This window comes from Bombyx mori, chromosome W (assembly GCF_030269925.1).
Source record: "Bombyx mori chromosome W, ASM3026992v2".
Taxonomy (NCBI): Eukaryota; Metazoa; Arthropoda; class Insecta; order Lepidoptera; family Bombycidae; genus Bombyx; species Bombyx mori.
The window spans coordinates 8,521,046-8,541,945 of record NC_085135.1 but is presented as its reverse complement, the minus strand read 5'-3'; the positions used below and the strand labels follow the sequence as shown (position 1 = coordinate 8,541,945).

At 51.6% G+C, this 20,900-nt stretch overlaps 1 protein-coding gene across 1 annotated transcript; it reads left to right on the top strand.

Annotated features, from left to right (window-relative positions):
* The first annotated feature begins 14,751 nt into the window (after nt 1-14,751).
* On the top strand, nt 14,752-15,345 carry LOC134201742 (uncharacterized). Its single transcript, XM_062676989.1, has one exon. The coding sequence runs from the start codon at nt 14,752-14,754 to the stop codon at nt 15,343-15,345; it is 594 nt and encodes a 197-aa protein (XP_062532973.1).
* The last annotated feature ends 5,555 nt before the right edge of the window (nt 15,346-20,900 follow it).

The window sequence follows — 20,900 nt, the reverse complement described above, 5'->3', positions numbered from 1 at the left end:
ACATGGGGGTGGTGCGGTCGATGGCACTATACGGCGCGCCCGTATGGTGCCACGCCCTGACCCGCCAGAACGTCGCCGCGCTGCGACGTCCGCAGCGCGCGATCGCGGTCAGGGCGATCCGAGGATACCGCACCGTCTCCTTCGAGGCGGCGTGCTTGCTCGCTGGGGCGCCACCCTGGGACCTGGAGGCGGAGGCGCTCGCTGCCGATTACAGGTGGCGTAGCGACCTCCGATCTAGGGGGGAAGGGCGCCCCGGCGAAGGTGTAGTTCGAGCGCGGAGGCTCCAATCTCGGCGGTCCGTGCTGGAGGCGTGGTCTCGCCGCTTGGCGGACCCGTCGGCCGGCATCCGTACCGTCGAGGCGGTCCGCCCGGTTCTCGCGGACTGGGTGGGCCGCGACCGCGGATGCCTCACCTTCCGGCTGACGCAAATGTTGACCGGCCATGGATGTTTTGGCCGGTACCTTTTCAAAATAGTCGGAAGGGAACCGACGGCGCAGTGCCACCACTGCGCGGACCGCGACGAGGAAGATACAGCGGAACACACGCTGGCGCGTTGCTCTGGATTCGACGAGCAACGCGCCGCCCTCGTCGCGGTCATTGGAGAGGACCTCTCGCTGCCGCGCGTCGTGGCTACGATGCTTGGCAGCGACGCGTCCTGGAAGGCGATGCTCGACTTCTGCGAGTCCACCATCTCGCAGAAGGAGGCGGCGGAGCGAGAGAGGGAGAGCTCTTCCCTTTCCGCACCGATCCGTCGCCGTCGAGCCGGGGGCCGGAGGCGGGAATACGCCCGTACGTCCCGGCCCCTGTAGGTGGCGGCCTCCCCCCGGTGAAGGTCAAGGGGCGACCTGAGGGGGTGAGGCCGCGCGGCGCGCTACCAGCACTCTAGCGCGCTGCCGTGGAGTGAATAGAGCGACCGGTCGACGGTGTATCGCGTCCCGACCCGGCAGGCTGGTTCTGGTCCAGCGGGGTATTCCGGGACACCAGCGGCACCGTCTGGGCGGCCCGACGGGCTGCCGTACCGAGACGGCCGACGTTCCAGAGCCTTCGATTCGCCTCGAAGGCTCCGTCGGCTGGGCGTCCTTGGGGTGAGCCGCGCCGTCTGGTTGTAGTGTTGACCGTGGTAGCCCCCCTACCTCATCCGGGTTCTGACCTCGGAGGGGATCGGACGTCGGGTGTAAGAGTGCAGGGGAGTCGTTTAGTGGGTGGGCCCTAAAATCCTTGGGCCCGCGGTCTGCTCACAACACCATGCAGACCGTTGAGTCTCACATACCCCGCGCGCCCCTTTTGCGCGGGGACCTCGTAGGAGGTTCGGCCCTCTACCCGAAAAAAAAAAAAAAAAAAAGGAGGGTACCTCCCGCTCCGCGGGGGGAGAATCCCTCCGTTCGGTCGAGCAATCGGCCGCACGCTGCCCCACCGTTTCTGGGGGGGGCAAACACTGCCACGATGTAGGAGGCGACAGCACGGGTCGCGTAAGGGACAGAGTCCCCACCGTGCTCCTTGAGCGCTGCGACAGCCTCATCTCGCTGCACTCGGCGCGAAGCTCCGCGAGGGGCGACGCGTCCAGTGGGCGGGAGACGCCGGTGCTCCTCGTCGATAGCGCTCGACAGCGGACTCGGCGGAAGCGGAAGTCGGCTCGACAGCCGGCGTCCTCCGCTCCGTCTGACTCCTCGGAGGGTGAGCCCGCCAGCGCCAAATATATGGCGATGGCGGAAGGGCCAGCGGCTGCTGCGGCACCGCTCGCCACCGAACGTGACACATTGTCATCACGCGGACTGGCTGCTGCCTCCTCGGCGCAGTCTAGGGCCACCTGCCGTGAAGTGAGAGAGGTTGAGCGCCTAGAGCGCTCCCTAATGGAGATGGGTCCCTCTGACCCCCTCCGAACCACAACCGCGGAGAGGGCGGGCTTGCGGCGGAAACTAGATCTGCACGCCCGCTTTGAGCAGATTGCTGCAGAAAACAGCCGGCTTCGGGCCGAGAATGGACAGCTGCGTGTCGACATGGCCGAGATGCGCACGATGGTTGCCGACCTCATCGAGCGGCAACGCAGCTCGGCCCCTGTCCCTCCTCTGCCCGAAGCCGAAGACCCCAATGAGGTCGAGGAGCTAAGGCGGCGGCTCGTCATGCTGAAGGCGAGGAGCTCCACAGTGGAGCGCGCGAGACCGCCCCTCGCCCATGAGCTGAAGAACGGTCCCCCTGTACCGGCGCCTCGCAGGATTGCAAGGGCCGTGAACACGTATGGCGGACCGAAATTATACGTGACACCCGCGACACGTCCTGCCGCTGCTGTCCCAGCAAGGCAGCTCCAGACAACGGGGGCACCAAAACCCTCCCCCTCAAGGCCTACCGGCCAGTCTAAGACCCAGGAGGCGGCTCCTGTCCCGTCCCAGCCTGCGAAGGCAGGGCCCGGCAGGAGCCGTAACAAAAAGAAAGGGGGCGTCAACTCCGCCAAATTGGCACCAACCCCCCAGCACCGCCCACTGCCCCCGGCCCCGGCAAATATGAACGAGGCCTGGACGGAGTTAGTGCGGCGCAGGCCCAAGAAGGTGGCGGCACCTGCTGCGCCGCGCCCCAAGCCTACCCCTGCGGCCACTGCTCCCCGTCAAGAGGGTCGAGTAGAGCCAAGGGGCCGAAATGGACGGAGGAAACCGCGTGCCCCGCGGTCGGCTGCAGTAGTAGTGGAGCTGCTGAAGTGGCCTAAGAAAAGGGCATCACCTACCACGAGGTGATGACCCGGGCGCGCGGTGGTGTCAACGTAGACGCCCTCGGCGTGGAGGGTGGCCTGAAGGTCCGGCAGACGGCCAACGGGGCCCGCCTGTTAGAATGCCCCGGCGCCAATTCCAGCGCCGCGGCGGAAAAACTGGCAGTCCGCCTGCGGGAGATCCTGCCGGACCCCGAGGTGGTACGCATCGCGCGGCCCGTGAAGATGGGAGAAGTAAAAATCACGGGCCTCGACGAGTGCGCAACCAAGGAGGAGGTCGCTGCGGCCATAGCGTCCCCTCGCCGACGCCCTCGCCGACGTCAAAGTCGGGGAGCTCCGGGAAACATATTCCGGTACTCGGACGGCGTGGGCGCGTTGCCCGGTAGCAACGGCGAACCTCCTGGCCACCCCTCCACAGGGTCGGCCTTTCGACAGCCCAGGAAGGCTGCGCGTGGGCTGGGTAATGGCCCACGTGCAGCTGCAGGACGCCAGGCCGTGGCGTTGTCTTCGGTGCTTCGGCACCGGCCACGGTCTCGCCAAGTGCCCCTCGACCGTGGACCGCAGCGACCTTTGTTTCCGCTGCGGCCAACCGGGGCACAAGGCTGCCTCCTGCACAACAGCCGCGCCGCACTGCGTCTTGTGCGACGCGGCCAAGCGGAAGGCCGACCACCGGGCCGGGGGCCCGGCGTGTAAGTCCGCTCCCTCCTCTACCAAAACGAGGAGGGGCGGTAAGAAAAACAAGAAGAGGAAAGAGCAGGCTGCAATAAGGGCAGCCAGCGAGTCAGTTCCCGCCGCGGCAGTTATCGAGCCGGAGGGCGGGACAGACGAGGGAGCGATGGACGTAGCCCCATAATGGGTTGCGTCCATCGCTCGCTCCAGTGTAATTTGAACCACTCCGCCAGGGCACAGGATCTCCTCGTCCACACCATGGCGGAGTGGTCAATCGACGTTGTTGTCGCCGCGGAGCCGTACTTCGTCCCCACCGACCAGGACTGCTGGATCGGGGACGTCGACGGCTCCGTGGCCATGCTAATAAGACAATCCGCGGCGTTACCCCCCTTGGATATGGTGGCCAGGGGATCCGGGTACATCGCGGCTAGGATCGACGGGACCGTCGTGATCGGGGCGTACTTTTCTCCGAACAGGAGCCTCGCCGAATTCGAACAGTTCTTGGGCGAGCTCGAAGCGCTTTTACACCGCTTCGGGTCCCGCCCTGTCATCGTCGCGGGGGACTTCAATGCCAAATGTACGGCTTGGGGCTCCCCCCGCACGGATGCGCGAGGCGAGGCCCTTTCGGAGTGGGCGATCGCGACCAGCCTCTTTCTCATAAACAGAGGTTCGGTCGCGACTTGCGTGCGGTGGAACGGGCAGTCTCATGTGGACGTGACGTTCGCGTCCACGTCCGTCGCATGCCGAACCCGCGGCTGGCGCGTACTCGAGGGGGCGGAGACGTTCTCGGATCATAGATACTTCCGATTCGAGCTCTCCGCCTCCTCCTTGTCGTCGTCATCCTCGGCGTCAGCTGCGGGCGCCCGCGGTGAGGAGGAGCTCCCGCAAGGTGCAGCCCGTTCGATCCCCAGATGGGCCTTGAAACGGATGGATAAGGAGTTGCTGATGGAGGCGGCCGCTGTTGCTGCGTGGGAGCCAAAACCCGCGCGACTTGCGGACGTGGATGCGGAGGTCGATTGGTTCCGAGGCACTATGGCTAGAGTTTGTGATGCCGCCATGCCCCGGGTCGGCCCCGTGCACCACGTGGGGGTGCGTTCTGGTGGTCGCCCGAGATCGCGAGACTCCGCGAGGAGTGCGTGAGGGCGCGCCGCCGGAGCGCACGCCACCGCCGCCGCCGTCGACGCGACGCTACATTCGCGGAGACAGCGGCCCGGCTGCACGCTGAATGTCGCCAAAAGCAGGCGGCGTTGCAGCTGGCCATCGGCGAGGCCAAGAGACAGAGCATGAAGACTCTCCTGGAGTCGCTCGACGATGATCCCTGGGGGCGTCCATATAAGATGGTGCGCAGGAAACTGCAACCGTGGGCGCTCCCGGTCACCGAGCGGCTTCAGCCTCGGCAGCTGCGGGAAATCGTTTCCGCACTTTTCCCGCCGGCAGCGGGGGGGAGCTTTGAACCCCCCCAGATGGACGCAATGTGCGGCACGCTGCTGCGTCGCCCAAGCGTTCCCGCTGCTGAGGTGCCCCCTCCTCCTATCACGGGGGCAGAGATCCATGCGGCCGTGTCCAAAATGAGAGCGAAGGACGCGGCCCCTGGCCCTGACGGCGTTCACGGCCGGGTCTGGAACTTGGCCTTCGAGGCCCTAGGGGACCGGCTCGGGGGGCTTTTTGAAGCGTGCCTCGAGTCGGGACGGTTCCCGTCGAAATGGAAGACGGGCAGACTGGTCCTGTTGAGGAAGGACGGGCGCCCCGCGGACTCACCCGCGGGCTATCACCCCATCGTGTTGCTGGACGAGGCGGGCAAAATGTTGGAAAGGATCGTGGCTGCCCGCATCGTCCGGCACCTGACCGGGACGGGTCCCGATCTTTCGGCGGAACAGTACGGCTTCAGAGAGGGCCGCTCAACTATCGACGCGATTTTGCGCGTGCGTGCCCTCTCTGATGAGGCCGTAACCCGAGGCGGGGTGGCAATGGCGGTGTCCTTGGACATAAGGAACGCATTCAACACCCTGCCCTGGTCGGTGATCGCGGGGGCGCTGGAGTATCACGGCGTACCTCCGCCGGTTGATCGGCTCCTATCTCGAGGACAGGTCGATCGTATGCGTCGGACACGGTGGGGCGGTCTACCGCTTTCCGTCGAGCGCGGTGTTCCGCAGGGGTCTGTCCTGGGCCCCCTGCTGTGGAACATCGACTACGACTGGGTCCTGCGGGGCGCCCTATGGGGTTCCCTCCCCGGGCTAAGTGTCGTCTGCTATGCTGACGACACGCTGGTCGTAGCCCCGGGGAGGGACTACCGGGAGTCTGCCCGTCTGGCTTGCGCAGGTGTGGCAAACGTCGTCGCAAGGATCCGACGGTTGGGGCTCGAGGTGGCGCTCGAAAAAACCCAGGCCCTCTTATTTCACGGGCCGGGACGGGCGCCGCCTGCGGATGCCCACCTCGTGATCGGAGGCGTTCGCATCGGGGTCGGGGTGACCGGTCTCAGGTACCTCGTCCTCGAACTGGATGGTCGTTGGAGCGTCCGCGCTCACTTTAAGAAATTGGGCCCTCGGCTGATGGCAACGGCCGGCTCTTTGAGCCGGCTCCTTCCAAACGTCGGGGGTCCCGATGAGGCGGCGCGCCGCCTATACATGGGGGTGGTGCGGTCGATGGCACTATACGGTGCTCCGGTATGGTGCCAGGCCCTGACCCGCCAGAACGTCGCCGCGCTGCGACGTCCGCAGCGCGCGATCGCGGTCAGGGCCATCCGAGGATACCGCACCGTGTCCTTCGAGGCGGCGTGCTTGCTCGCCGGGGCGCCACCCTGGGACCTGGAGGCGGAGGCGCTCGCTGCTGATTACAGGTGGCGTAGCGACCTCCGCTCTAGGGGGGAAGGGCGCCCCGGCGAAGGTGTAGTTCGAGCGCGGAGGCTCCAATCTCGGCGGTCCGTGCTGGAGGCGTGGTCTCGCCGCTTGGCGGACCCGTCGGCCGGCATCCGTACCGTCGAGGCGGTCCGCCCGGTTCTCGTGGACTGGGTGGGCCGCGACCGCGGATGCCTCACCTTCCGGCTGACGCAGATGTTGACCGGCCATGGGTGTTTTGGCCGGTACCTCTTCAAGATAGCCGGAAGGGAACCGACGGCGCAGTGCCACCACTGCGCGGACCGCGATGAGGAAGACACAGCGGAACATACATTGGCGCGTTGCTCTGGATTCGACGAGCAACGCGCCGCCCTCGTCGCGGTCATAGGAGAGGACCTCTCGCTGCCGCGCGTCGTGGCTACGATGCTCGGCAGCGACGCGTCCTGGAAGGCGATGCTCGACTTCTGCGAGTCCACCATCTCGCAGAAGGAGGCGGCGGAGCGAGAGAGGGAGAGCTCTTCCCGTTCCGCACCGACCCGTCGCCGTCGAGTCGGGGGCCGGAGGCGGGAATACGCCCGTACGTCCCGGCCCCTGTAGGTAGCGGCCTCCCCCCGGTGAAGGTCAAGGGGTGACCTGAGGGGGTGAGGCCGCGCGGCGCGCTACCAGCACTCTAGCGCGCTGTCGTGGAGTAAATAGAGCGACCGGTCGACGGTGTATCGCGTCCCGACCCGGCAGGCTGGTTCTGGTCCAGCGGGGTATCCCGGGACACCAGCGGCACCGTCCGGGCGGCCCGACGGGCTGCCGTACCGAGACGGCCGACGTTTCAGAGCCTTCGATTCGCCTCGAAGGCTCAGTCGGCTGGGCGTCCTTGGGGTGAGCCGCGCCGTCTGGTTGTAGTGTTGACCGCGGTAGCCCCCCTACCTCATCCGGGTTCTGACCTCGGAGGGGATCGGACGTCGGGTGTAAGAGTGCAGGGGAGTCGTTTAGTGGGTGGGCCCTAAAATCCTTGGGCCCGCGGTCTGCTCACAACACCATGCAGATCGTAGAGTCTCACATACACCGCGCGCCCCTTTTGCGCGGGGACCTCGTAGGAGGTTCGGCCCTCTACCCGAAAAAAAAAAAAAAAAAGGGACCCCAGTAACCGTACTCGTCGAACTCGACAAAGAGGTCGACGTGCAACCTAGCCCATTCATCAGCCCGCTGAGTTTCTCGCCGGATCTTCTCAGCGGGTCGCGATTCCGATCCGGTAGTAGATTCATTCGCGAAGCAATTGCTCTTGAGTTGTTAGGTCTCCTTCGGAGGCGCTGGGGCCAGTAATCTCTCAATCATAAAAAAAAATAAAAAATGTTCAGTCCTTACGTGACGAGGGATACGTATTTCCTTTAAAAAATCTTAATGAATAAATAAATTGTTTCCAAGCTTTAGTTATGTCTGCAGAAACAGGAGTATCCCAATCAATTCTGCTTAGCCACAAATGTTGTAATAATATTTTTGATATTATGACTGCTGGTGACAAAAGTCCTAAGGGATCATATATTTGAGATATGATAGATAGCATTATACGCTTAGTTAAATTTAATTCGCAATTTTTTTTTTTTTTTCCATAGGCTCGGCAGGACCTTATTATTCTATGTAACACATTCATACCATTTCTCGCTTGTATGCTTCTCGCACTGACATGCCTCATACTATTTCTTTCTTTCATCCATCACCTTACTTTCTTAGCCGGGTGGGACTCCCGCTACTTTGACTATCTTTTATTTTTATCTCTTGGGGGAATAATTTAACTACGTATGTGACCGTTTATTGTAACCGTGGTGTTAGTACATTAATTTTTTGTTTAACAGTTTTCCAACATTGTCCAATACAATATAGCTACAATATTTTTCAACTTCTATTTTTTTACAGTACAGTGTTCAATTGTTATGTCTACAGCTTACTATATATTTCTTATTTTATTCACCGTTTATTGTAATCACTCTTACTTAATTCTTAAAATCTAGTTCTGTACAATTTTTGTTTCTTATTCTATTCAACAATATGTTTTTAGCTTATTTCTATGGTTCCTTCCGGTATTAATTCTTTATAAAAATGTCTTTTTAGTTACCTTTATTTGAACTTTGGGATAGTGACATTTTGACTCAGTGTATCTATGATTTTCATTATTTCTTTGTCAATAGTATATATATACTCTAGTATATATACTTATTGTCATTTCTTGTTGCGAAATTATTTCTTTGGCTGTTTTCTATTTAGTCCTTTGTATACGTGTTCAGTGTTTGTTTGCCTGTGCTGATATATCCATATATATTTATTATATACTTTTATATCGGTGTGTGTGTGTGTGTTTATGTGTCATGTGTGTGCGTTCCACTGAGTGAATGGGTCATATGTATGCCGTGTTTGATCTTGCCAGGTAGTCCCACTTTTTGCGGGTTGGGCAATCGACACTGAAAGCGTTGTGATCCGTACTCCGCAACTTGGAGTGTAGACAATTGCAGCACTGAGGTTCGATTCCCGCGGCATAATCGGCGCATTTCTCGCGTAGGTGTGGGCCTCCACAGTGACTGCACCTGTCCACACTCTCGGTGCATAATTTGCGACCATGTCCGAAAGCGAGGCACTTCGTGCACTGAATGAGCGGAGACTGGTCCTCTACCCTGACTCTTTGCAGGTCCAGATAGAGGGCGCCAGCCTCCGTCATCCTCTGCCATACCTTCGCCCGTACCTGGATGACAACGTGGGGGGTCTTAGGATTTCTGGTCCTCTTTTTATATTTGATTATCAAGTCCATCTCCTCTTGTGATAGGCCCATGAAGATATCGGTGTTTTGGGCGTAAAGGGCCTTTATCATTTCATCGTCGTCGTTGTCTATAAATACGTCTTTAAGGACGACGAGTGGGTCCTTGTTCTTCATGGGCTTTACGATTAACCCCTCGCCGTGGCTTTCTATTCTCTCTCTCACCTTTTCCAGTTCAATTTCCGTGTCGCGCTATTCTTGGCCTTTCTTACTTTATTTACCTTGAGGCCAGTACCCCCAGCGTCAACCGCCTTCTTTACTCTCGCGAGTACCTCTTCGGCAGTCTCTTGATCGTCTTCAAAGGTTACCGCCATCTAATAAAGCGCCGGACGACGCCCGGGCTTGGCTGCTGCGGCGTTGGCATACGTTTTGGGGATCGTGCTACTCTCAGATATCAACCCTTTTGCAATATCGCTTATTTGCATTTGGCTTCGGCAACATCTCCGGCGACAGTGCCAACCAGATCTTCGAGACGAGCTTGCGTCCGTCCCACGACCCCCTCGGTCGATTTGCCTATTGCAACCTTGGCCTCCTCAAATCTGTTGTAAACGTATTCCACGATGTTAGCGCCTCGATCGTCGTTTGTTGAGTTAAGCTCCGCTACTTCTTTCTTCAGGTTGGCTTCCGTTTGGCTAATCCGCGTGGTTATTGCGTTTTCCATCTCTGCCAGTTTTTCCAGCAGTTTTTGTTCTTTGTCAGAAAATAAAGCTGCTGTCTGTGTACTAGTCTCGGGCGCTGCTGCTTCCAGAGTCTTCATCCGCTTACTCAACTCAAAAAGCATGCGGATACATCTGTCCGATTGTACCTCCAGGAAGGACTTGATGTCCCGTCTCATCTGAGGGTACTGCTGAACCTTTGAGGGTATATCCTCAAATGTCTTCATTACTTCCAGGAGTAGTTTGTCGCTCGGTATCTCAGCGTAGTTCTGCTGCTGCCTTCTGTACAGGTCCATATTATCAAGCGACCTTCTTTTCGTTTCCGGTCTCTTGATAAAAGTCCTGGCAGCTTCCGATACTGCCGCAGGTGAAGTAGCGGGGCTGGGAGTAGTACATTTTTTGACAGCGCCAGTTGTTGTTGGTGTACGAAACTTTGTGTGTGTGTGTGTGTGAGAGAGAGAGAGAGTGCGATGTAGTGTGTAGTGCGAGTAACGGGGAAAGTTGTCAAGTGTATAGAATGTTTGTCTGGCCCTGTATAGGGGGGTCAGTGTTAAAGTGTAAATACAGTACAACTAAGATTAATATAAGAACTAATAAAAGAAAAATATTTTTAGTCAAGGTCTTTTTTTTTTTTTTTTTTTTTTTTCCACAGGAGAAAATCGCCGGATCCCCACCCGCACGGCAGGTGGGGTATGTGGGAGTCGAACCTCACTAAAAACTCCTGCCGCTCACAGCCGGCGCCCTACCCCGGACCGGGTGGGAACCCAGTCGGAGTTATTGAGACGGCGGGACAGGGTTTACGCAGAGCACATTACATCCATCCCGCCGTCCCCCAGACGCCGGACCGGCGGCCGCCAGCAACATGACCGCCGGTTCCCTCGGTCGACGGGCCAAGAGCCCGATTGATAGCGCCGCGCTACACCTTCCCCCGGAGCGGTCGGGGGAACGCGACCTACCACGCCGCCCCACGCCTAAGCTCCTCCCCGCACAAAGCGGGTGGAGCCCGAAGCTCTTAGGGGGCCGGGTTACGGACGAGACCCCGGTCCCGACCCCCTGCTCGGCGGCGGCGGGTTTCTGCGTAGTGAGGAGAGCTTTGCCTCACTCGCCCCGCCGCCTCCTTCTGCGAGATGGTGCACTCGCAGAAGTCGAGCATAGCCTTCCAGGACTCGTCACCGCCAAGCATCGACGCCACGACGCCAGGCAGCGACAAGTCCGGTCCTATCTTTGCGACCAGGACACGGCGCTGCACCTCCCAAGCGGGGCAGACAGCGAGCGTATGCTCCGCCGTGTCCAGGTCGTGTCCACAATGGTGGCACCTCGTCGTCGGCTCAGCTCCTATCCGGTGCAGATACTTTCCGAAGCATCCGTGCCCAGTCAGCACCTGCACCAGACGGAAGGTGAGGCGTCCTCGGCCACGATTCACCCAGTCATCAAAGACTGGGTAAACCGCCTCAACGGTCCGTAGACCCCACGTGGGGTTGGCCAACCGCCTCGACCACGATTCGAGCACGGACCGCCGAGAATGGGCCTTCCGCGCCCGCAGCTCACTTTTGGAGGGACGCACCACGCCCAGAGCACGAAGCTCGCTGCGCCACCGATAGTCGGCAGCGAGCGACTCCGCCTCCAGCTCCCATGGCGGCGTCCCCGCCAACACACACGCCGCCTCGAAGGAGACGGTGCGATATCCACGGATGACCCTGATAGCAACGGTGCGCTGCGGCCGGCGCAGGAACCGAGCCATAGCGGCCCGGTTGCGTGGCTCAGCCCATACAGGCGCACCGTACAGGGCCATCGATCGCACCACCCCTGCGTAGAGGCGGCGCACAGCCTGATCCGGCCCCCCGATATTCGGGAGCAGTCGGCTCAAAGAACCGGCTGTCCTCATCAATCGGGGGACCAGCTCCGCAAAGTGAGCACGAAAAGCCCACCGGCTGTCCAACACGAGGCCGAGGTACCTCAACTGCACCCCGACCCCTATTCGGACGCCTCCAACCACGATGTGGGCGTCGACAGGTGGCGCTCTCCGTGGCCCGTGAAACCACAAGGCCTCGGATTTACTGAGCGCCACGTCGAGGCCCAGTCTCCTTATCCTCCCGACAACGAGGGCCACCCCCGCTGTGGCGAGACGGGCAGACTCTCTATAATCATCCCCCCGGGCCACGACCAACGTGTCGTCCGCGTAACAAATAACGCGGAGGCCCGGGAGGAGGGCACCCCTCAGCACCCAGTCGTACCCGATGTTCCACAAGAGGGGTCCGAGAACCGACCCCTGCGGAACACCCCGCACGACCGGAAAACGGTGAAGGGTCCCACCGTACCCGGTACATTCGACCGACCTGGCCTCCAAATAGGAGCCAACCAGCCGGCGGAGGTAGAGGGGCACTCCATGCCTCTCCAGTGCCCCCCCTATTACGGACCAGGGCAGGGTGTTAAATGCGTTGGCGATGTCAAGAGACACCGCCAGCGCCACCCCACCCCGTGAGACAGCCTCGTCCGAGAGGGCCCGCACCCGAAGTATTGCATCCACGGTCGAACGGCCCTCCCGGAAGCCGAACTGCTCCGAGTCAAGGTCTAGGTAGATTTCTAAATCTACCTAAGTCTATACTACAATTTTGTGTTGTACCTTACCCGTTTTAAATCGTATCGTAAATCGTAGTCTATTCAATAACAACAACACTGCCAGATGTATCGGGTAAAATTGTTTATTAAATTTTTGAGTTTAGGTCTATTTTTCTACTAAAAACGGAGCTTTTCCAAAAATTTAAAAACGTGGAGGGTGGTTTTTAACCATGCTCTATCCACTCCTTACAACAAGATAAAATAAAGTTTTTAAGTAGCAAAAACTTTGTCAAAATTGTTTACGCGCAAATCATTCAGTCAAAGACTGTTGGTTAGGTCCCTGTAAGAAGTGTAATAAAAAACACAACAGTCTAATTCACCGTGATGACAATAGTGACGACGTCGGCTCAACCGTATCGCCGGCGCCGCAGCTTGAGTCGAGCCCACACACTGGCGGCACAGCTTCACTACACTCGCACACACATCACGGTGACATTACCACATCAGCACATCCAACACTACCTACTGTGTTGTTGTCAACGGCATTAGTCGAAATCGCAGACAACAACAACAAATATCACACAATTCGTGCACTTCTCGATAACGGAAGTCAGCATTGCTTTATCTCGCAGTCATTATGTAATCAATTAAACATTCCATTGATACAATCCTCTATTAAAATCACAGGTGTGGGTAACTCCGTAACCCAGTCCACCCAATCATGCGATGTTCAGATGCGAGCTAAAACTAATAATTATAATACGCGCTTAACTTGTATAGTTTTACCTCGTATCACTGCTCAGATACCATCGTTAACACATACACACATCAACAACATTCAAATTCCACACAACATCACGCTAGCTGATCCAGATTTTCATTCACCCGCTGATATAGACTTATTAATCGGCGCAGATAAGTTTTGGGAACTTTTAAACGACGGATTAATTCGCTTAAAACATGGTCCGTATTTACAAAACACTAAACTCGGATGGATTATTTCCGGCTCATTTTATAATAAGAAATATTCAAATTCAACGAATAAAGTTCATTATGATAGTTCACAAAACATATACACAATTAAAAACCTTTCGGGAGCTGGAATAAATTCATCCAATTCATAACAAATATACAAAAGAGGAACGCGCATGCGAAACTTTATTCTAAACCACAACAAAACGCGACGATTCGGGTCGTTTTTCCGTGCGCATTCCTTTACAAGAATCAGCTGATGCGCTCGGCGATACATTCATTATCGCTGAGAACCGATTCCATGCACTCGAGCGCAAGCTAGAACGTAGTGCGGCTAACTATAAACAAATGCATATCGATTTCGTGAATGACTACATAAGCAGACACTTTAATTATATTACTTTATATTACTTTAATACACAACGTCACATTATTTTCTACCACACCACGGTGTGTTACGAGAACACAGTACGACTACTAAGCTTCGAGGTGTATTTGATGCGAGTGTCAAATCAAGCTCAGGTAAGTCGCTTAACAATATATAACCCGATCAACAAGACTATACGCTAAAATATTTCAATCCTTCAGATTGATGTTTTCTAAAATTTTTTTTTGGACTTATTCGACTATTGTTATGGGTTGGCTTCGTATGTCACCTAGATCATTAAAACACATACCTACAACCAGAATCATTGACCACAATGATCTACCAGAATTACAATCTGACGCGACGGCAATGGTCTGTCAGTCAAACGCAGTCATTTATTGAATTTGAACGTTTTTCTTCATATAATCGATTACGGCGTGCTATTGCGTATATGTTAAGATTTGTTCATAACATTTGTACAAAATCAAAATCACAGCGGAAGTCCGGCGCGCTTTTGACGGATGAATTAGACAATGCGACTCGTTTTGGCACGAGTGGTTCAACAACAATCGTTTCCGATCATGTATGATGCACTAGTAAACAACTTACCTCTGAAACCTACGCGTAATACCTATATCATTCTTAAACATATTTTTGGACAGTGATAAAATCATTAAGTCATCAGGCAGATTAAGTAATTCAGGACTTTCTCATTTGACAAAAAATATGCATACAGCATGAACATAAACAGCTACTCCACGCGGGGCCCCAGCTGCTACTGGCTTCAATCCGTGACAGCTGGTGGCCGCTGAGAGGTCGCGATCTCGCTCGTTACACCGTACATACCTGTGTTATCTATACGCGCATAACTGGAAAACTTCTTTTTCAATTCAAATGGGTAACTTACCAAAAGAGAGACTTGAAATAGAACCATCGGGGTCAGGTTTTCCATTTTTTTAGATGTGGAGTAGATTATGCGGGGCCAATGTTTATACTCAACCGCAAAGGAAGAGGTGCTAAATTAAAAAAAATGTTACATTATTTTAATCGTTTGTTTTCTCACTCGCTCGGTATATTTGGATTTGGTCACATCATTAACGACTCAAGCGTACATACTTGCACTTAAAAGGTTCATTTCTAGACGTGGGAAACCATTTCAAATTTTCTCGGACAACGCTAAAACTTTTGTAGGTGCTATGAAGGAATTTTCACAATTCATGACGGAAAATTCCGAAGAAATTGTCTCGCTAGCAGCCAAGGACAACATTAATTTGTCTTTTATACCGCCTTATTCGCCTCATTTTGGTGGTTTATGGGAGGCGGGAGTGAAGTATTGTAAGCATCACCTACGACGAGTTGTAGGTAATTCACACTTAACTTACGAGGAATTCAGCACGGTATTAGCACAGATAGAAGCCGTCCTGAATTCCCGTCCTATACACCCAATGTCCGCAGATCCAAACGATCTTCGTCCACTCAGCCCTGTTCATTTCCTCATCGGCCGACCGTTGACCGAACCAGCCTGCAGCGACCTCACGACGACGGCATCACACCGACTGACGCGCTATGATCGAGTGGAACAAATCCGACAACAATTTTGGCAGAGGTGGTCTAAGGAGTACATATCCGAATTGCAGACGAGAACTAAGTGGAAAACGGACAAGGAAGACATCGTACCGAATACCCTGGTTCTAATCAAAGAAGACAACCTGCCGCCACTCAAATGGCGTCTTGGACGAGTGCAGCAAACATTTCCTGGCAAGGACGGCATATCCCGAGTCCCGATCTAACCTCAAAACGGCGACTGGGATTGTACAGCGGGCATACTCAAAAATCTGCCCACTCTTACATAATGCAGAGGACTACAACGAGAGTCTCACAACACACATATCGTAATTAGCATCCTGTATTTACTTCATTGGAAGCTGGAGCTTCCAAGGCGGGGGCCATATGTTTACGCATCAACTCCTCTTTCGCGAAGTCGGGAATGACGGAGGCAGCGCGGCGCGGGAGGGGGCGGCAAACCGGCGCACCGGCGAGCTCCGCAACGCGTAGAAAATACAACCATCTTCACTTCTGAACGGGACTCAACAGCTACAAGACGCGCAATATTATGTACAATATTATTTTGCATTAAAACCAAAAAGAATTCAATAGTATTTGTAATTTAACGGCAGACTTCACAAACCACCTAAGAAACAAAACACAAAGGAAATACAGTCTGAGAACTCACAATCAAGAACACTCACAAATACAAAACAAGTTATGATAATCGTCGTCGCCGCTTATAAGATCGTCGACAAAAATGTCTTGCGTGATGACGCGCGCGATGACGTCATCATCACACTCAAGCGCAAGTTGTCTGATGCATCTCATACTCAAGTACGGCGCTGAAGCGGTTCCGTACGTCACCGTATTGAGCTGATACGTCTCTAATGGATCCGTAGGATTTTCGCGCCATAATATTAGTTGAAGTGACCGTTGGTCAGATTGAATGAGAACTTGTCTGAACATCTTTTCTACATCAGCACAAGCTACGAATTTATATTGTCGAAACCGCAACAATATAGAGAAAATATCGTTTTGTAACGCAGGTTCCGGAAATTGTATATCATTTAAGGACTTATTCGAACTAGTTACCGCACTAGCGTCAGATTTCGCGCTGGTTTGCGGTACATTACCGTCATTTTTTTTTTGGTCTTCCAATGTTATGCCCTGCAGGATATGCTTGTTCTGTAGTATTATTGCCCTTACTATATCTTCATTAGAGTTGCAGGCCATGACGTCCCTTATGACGACTAAGGGATCCCTATTTCTAACATCCTCTACTTTCAGCTTTGTTCCGGCCTCGTTGATCCTATTACTGACTCTATCCAGTTCTGTTTGTTCCCTGCATCCCAATATTACTTTCCTATCTTTAACTTTTTTAACTCTATCTATCCGGATACCCTCTTCCTTAGAGAGAGAGAGAGAGAATACACTTTATTGCACACCAAAACACAATTTACATCCAAAAAAACAATCAAAAAACAGATAAATTTGTACAATAGGCGGTCTTATCGCTAAAAGCGATCTCTTCCAGACAACCGTATAATTTATAGAAATTCTGGAAAATATAAAAAAATATAGCAGGTATGTTGCGGTTCAGCGTTAAGTGAACCTTAGCGTTCACTATATTCCTTATGTCCTGCAATACTTTATCTCCTGTTTCAAGTTTAACCTCCGACGAGACAATGATGGAGTGCACCGTCGTTTCATTGTTCAGAGAGTTAAGATTTCGCAGGCCTAGCCGCTATCGCTGCATAACTGTCTTGGATTACCGTCCTCTGTTCTCTTAATTCATGGTAGATCTTTTGTAATTCGTTATTCATTCTACTGTCCTCGCGCACGCCACCAATCACCGGGTCGAGCTCAACTTCCTCCAGTTTCTTGTTCAGTTGCACTACTTTGGTTTCATGCTGCCTGATCTGACTGCTGAGGGATGCTATGCCGTCCTTTTGTTATCGGGTGGTCTTCTCCATGGCTTGATTTATGCCTCTGATGTAGCTTTCGTGCCTTTTTATTTGGGCACTTAGTGAGGCAATGGTTTTTATAACGTCCCTTCTTATTTGATGTTCTTTCTCGTCTGCGAGTGCATCTGCTTTACTTTCTAGTTGCTTATTTGTATTTGCTGGTTTGGGACCCTTCTTACGTTCCTCATCGAGTTTCTTCGAGATGTCCTTCACCAGCTTAAGCAGCTCTTCAGTAGCATTTATTGCACCATCTCTGTATTCTCTCTTCATGTTGTTGCTTTTATTTACATTTCTCTTTATATCCTCAGCCAGCCTCTTCCCTTTCCCTATGTAGTCTTCAACGATATCTTGTTCAACCACAAACGTCTTCCGCCTCGACATACCAGCCTCCGTGGACGCTTGAACCGATGGTGGATTTGGTTCAGGTTTATTAACGGGTTTTGGCTTAAGGGTTTCGTCGCCCAGGGCACCTCTAGTGTTAGTACCATCATGTGTTGCAGTCGGTACGGATACGATGGGGTCACCATCGCTGTTGACCGAGACGTCAGGGGTCGAAAAAGGTAGATTCTCGGTAGCCGGTAGCCGGTGACTTAGCGGGCGTGCGAAACATGTTTATGTAAGATGAATCGGGTGTCAAAAAGACAGATAAACCACGTCAACGCGCAAATCTAATATAATCAATGGTATGTACGAATAAACGTCAATAAATATGACCAATTTACCGAATAAATCTCAATATGTAAGCAATTAACAATTAAATAAATCAATAACTCAAAACAAATGCAACAAATATAATTAACTTCAATAATAAAATTCTATAACTTACCGCGAGGGCTCTGTATTATGGATTAGTTTGATTAGCTGTTTCGGTAATTAATTCATAAATACACACATACCACACACACAACTACCATTTTGGGCCTAAAGGGATAAATATATTTATTGTTGTATGATAATTAATAATTATTTGATGGCTGTAATTCTATAGTTCTACTATCTACTGCAGGGGGCTCTGTACTATAGATTAGTTCAACCAGTAGTGTCGGATAGGTGAACTACGTGGTGTTTGCTGTATGATGTTCTCAAACTTAATAGTTCCACCATCCGCCGTTAGAGGACTCTCCAAAATAATATACAGATTGTGTTTATGGGGGATTTCTATTCAATTTAACTATAATTGAAAGATATATTAAGGTGTTTTGTGCAGGACTATATTGCACAACGCCGTACCACACAACACTGAACAACACAAAATTAAATATCGTACAATGTTGTTCAACGTAAATATTGTATTGTTTTTTACAATTGCAACAGTCCCACCGGTGTACAATTTTCGGCCTTTTATAATTTGTATGGTAGAAATTATATTGTTTCGGTAATTAATTTGTAAATATATTTTATGCAATTACTATTCTGGGCCCAAAGGGATAAATATATTTATTGGTTTATGATAATTAATAATTAGTTCTACTATTTACCGCGGGGACTCTGTAATGTAGATTAGTTTAACTAGTGGTGTCGGATAGATGAACTACGTTGTATTTGCTGTATGTTCTCGGAGCTAATAGTTCTACTATCTACCGTTAGAGGACTCTCTAAAATAATATACAGATTGTGTTTATGGGGTATTTCTATTAAATTTAACTATAATTGGGGGTTGATATATTAAGGTGTTTTGTGTAGGACTATATTGCACAACGCCGTACCACACTATTGAGATTATGTTGATAAACAAGAATTCTTTGAACTATACGTTTTATTGTTAATAATTAATTCACACACATTTACACACCGCATACAAGATGGCAAGAAGGAAGGATATACAAAAGTGGCGCCATCTAGTGTTACACTATAAATAAGAGCAGAGCATACAGCCTAAAATCAATAAAAATTTTCCAATACTCCCACTAAATTTTATAAACAAAAATCTCGCAAATTATGCCTGCCCTTAATAGAAAATAAACTTAACTTACATAACTGACAATATTTCATCTCTTATATGTTCAAATTTAGCAACAGGCAGAGCTTTAGTAAAAATATCCGCCAGTTGATCTGAACTTTGCACATACTTAATAACAATTAACTTCCTCTTAACTTTTTCTCTAATGAAATGGAATTTAACATCAATGTGTTTTGTTTTTTTATGATAGACAGGATTATTTATTAGTTTGATTGCACTTTGATTATCAATACATAGAATAGTACAATTTTGAGTGATACCAATTTCTTTGAAAAATTGTCTTAATCATAAAACATTCTTAGCAGCTTCACAACCTGCCACAAATTCAGCTTCAGTTGTTGATAAGGCAACACAAGGTTGTTTTTGACTAGACCAAGATATAGGTCCACCATTTAACATAAAAATATAACCACTGGTTAATCTTCTTGTGTCGTAAGTCCCCAGCAAAATCTGAATCTGAATATCCAATTAAACTTTCATGACCTTGGTACTTTATACATATATTTTTTGTTTTTATAAGATATCTAATAATCCTCTTAAGCTGATTAACATGATGTATACTAGGATTATTGATGTATCTACTTAACAGATTTACTCCATATGAAATATCTGGCCTAGTTGCTGTAGATAAAAACAATAATGACCCAATGGCTTCTCTGTAAGGAAAATCAATACGCTTTGTAGACGCGAGATAAGCAACTAACGAATATTTGAAATTTGGTCGTTGCAAATGAAGGACACAGACTGCGGGAAGAAACGATAGGAAGCGGCAGTTCTGCGTTAAAGGAAGGATGCACAATACCTTTATGTAGTCCTTACTGCAGACTCGTACCACTTCGCGTGAGGAACACCAACGATTTCACTTATTTACGTATTTAACATAACAAAGACACGAAGCGCGCGCGCGGTTGTTCAGCCATATTTTTTTCGTCTCGATGTCACCACACGATCTCGCTCGCACGCGTCCGTAGGTAAAGTGCCGGAGAGGGATGGGACAGGATTTGCAAAACCAAATTAAAATGTTGCTATTTTTCGAAACCTAAAACTAACTAAGTTTTAAACCAGCGCAACCATTCCCCCGGGCTTGAAGGGACGCCTTCAAAGTATTATCTAACTAAAACGTGTATTATCTAACTAAAAAACTAAAAAGTGTATTATCTAACAAACGAATAACAATAAATTCAAATAAGTATCTAAGTACGTTTATCTACTACTACGCTATGTTCCTACAAGAATTAAGAATCTATACTATATCTATATACAACTAACCTAAATAATATGAAAAATCTAAATGAGCTACTGGTTGGGTAGTGGGCAGAGTCGCACCACGGGACGCAAATACGATCCGATCGCTGTCTTAACCCGCCGTGCAATGCGTGTAACTCCCGTAGAGTCCGGAAACACTTCTTCCACGACACCCAAAGGCCAGTGTAGAGGAGGCGAATTATCGTTAATCAGAATCACCACCGAGCCGACGACGACTGGATCGACCGGCGTGTTCCATTTGCGGCGTGATTGCAACGTATGAAGGTATTCCCGTCTCCAGCGCTTCCAAAACGATTGAACTAATTTGTCTAGCAAATCGTGTCTAGCAAGAGTAGTTAAATTTTCATCGATTTCTTCCGCAGGCAAGCATTTCAAAGGCGTGAGATTCAAAAAATGCGCAGGAGCTAAGGCAAGCGGTTCTGAAGGATCACTAGAGAGTGTTCTACATAAAGGTCGTGTATTCATTACCGATTCGATCTGAGTGAGAACAGTACATAGCTCTTCAAATGAAAGAATTGTATCACCTATAACGCGATATAGATGAGACTTTAAGCTTTTGATATTAGCCTCCCAATTCCCGCCAAAATGGCTAGCTGTCGGTACATTT

What these genes read in the sequence shown, in the direction of transcription:
- LOC134201742 (XM_062676989.1), top strand. Translation starts at nt 14,752, where the DNA reads ATGAAGGAATTTTCACAATTCATGACGGAAAATTCCGAAGAAATTGTC.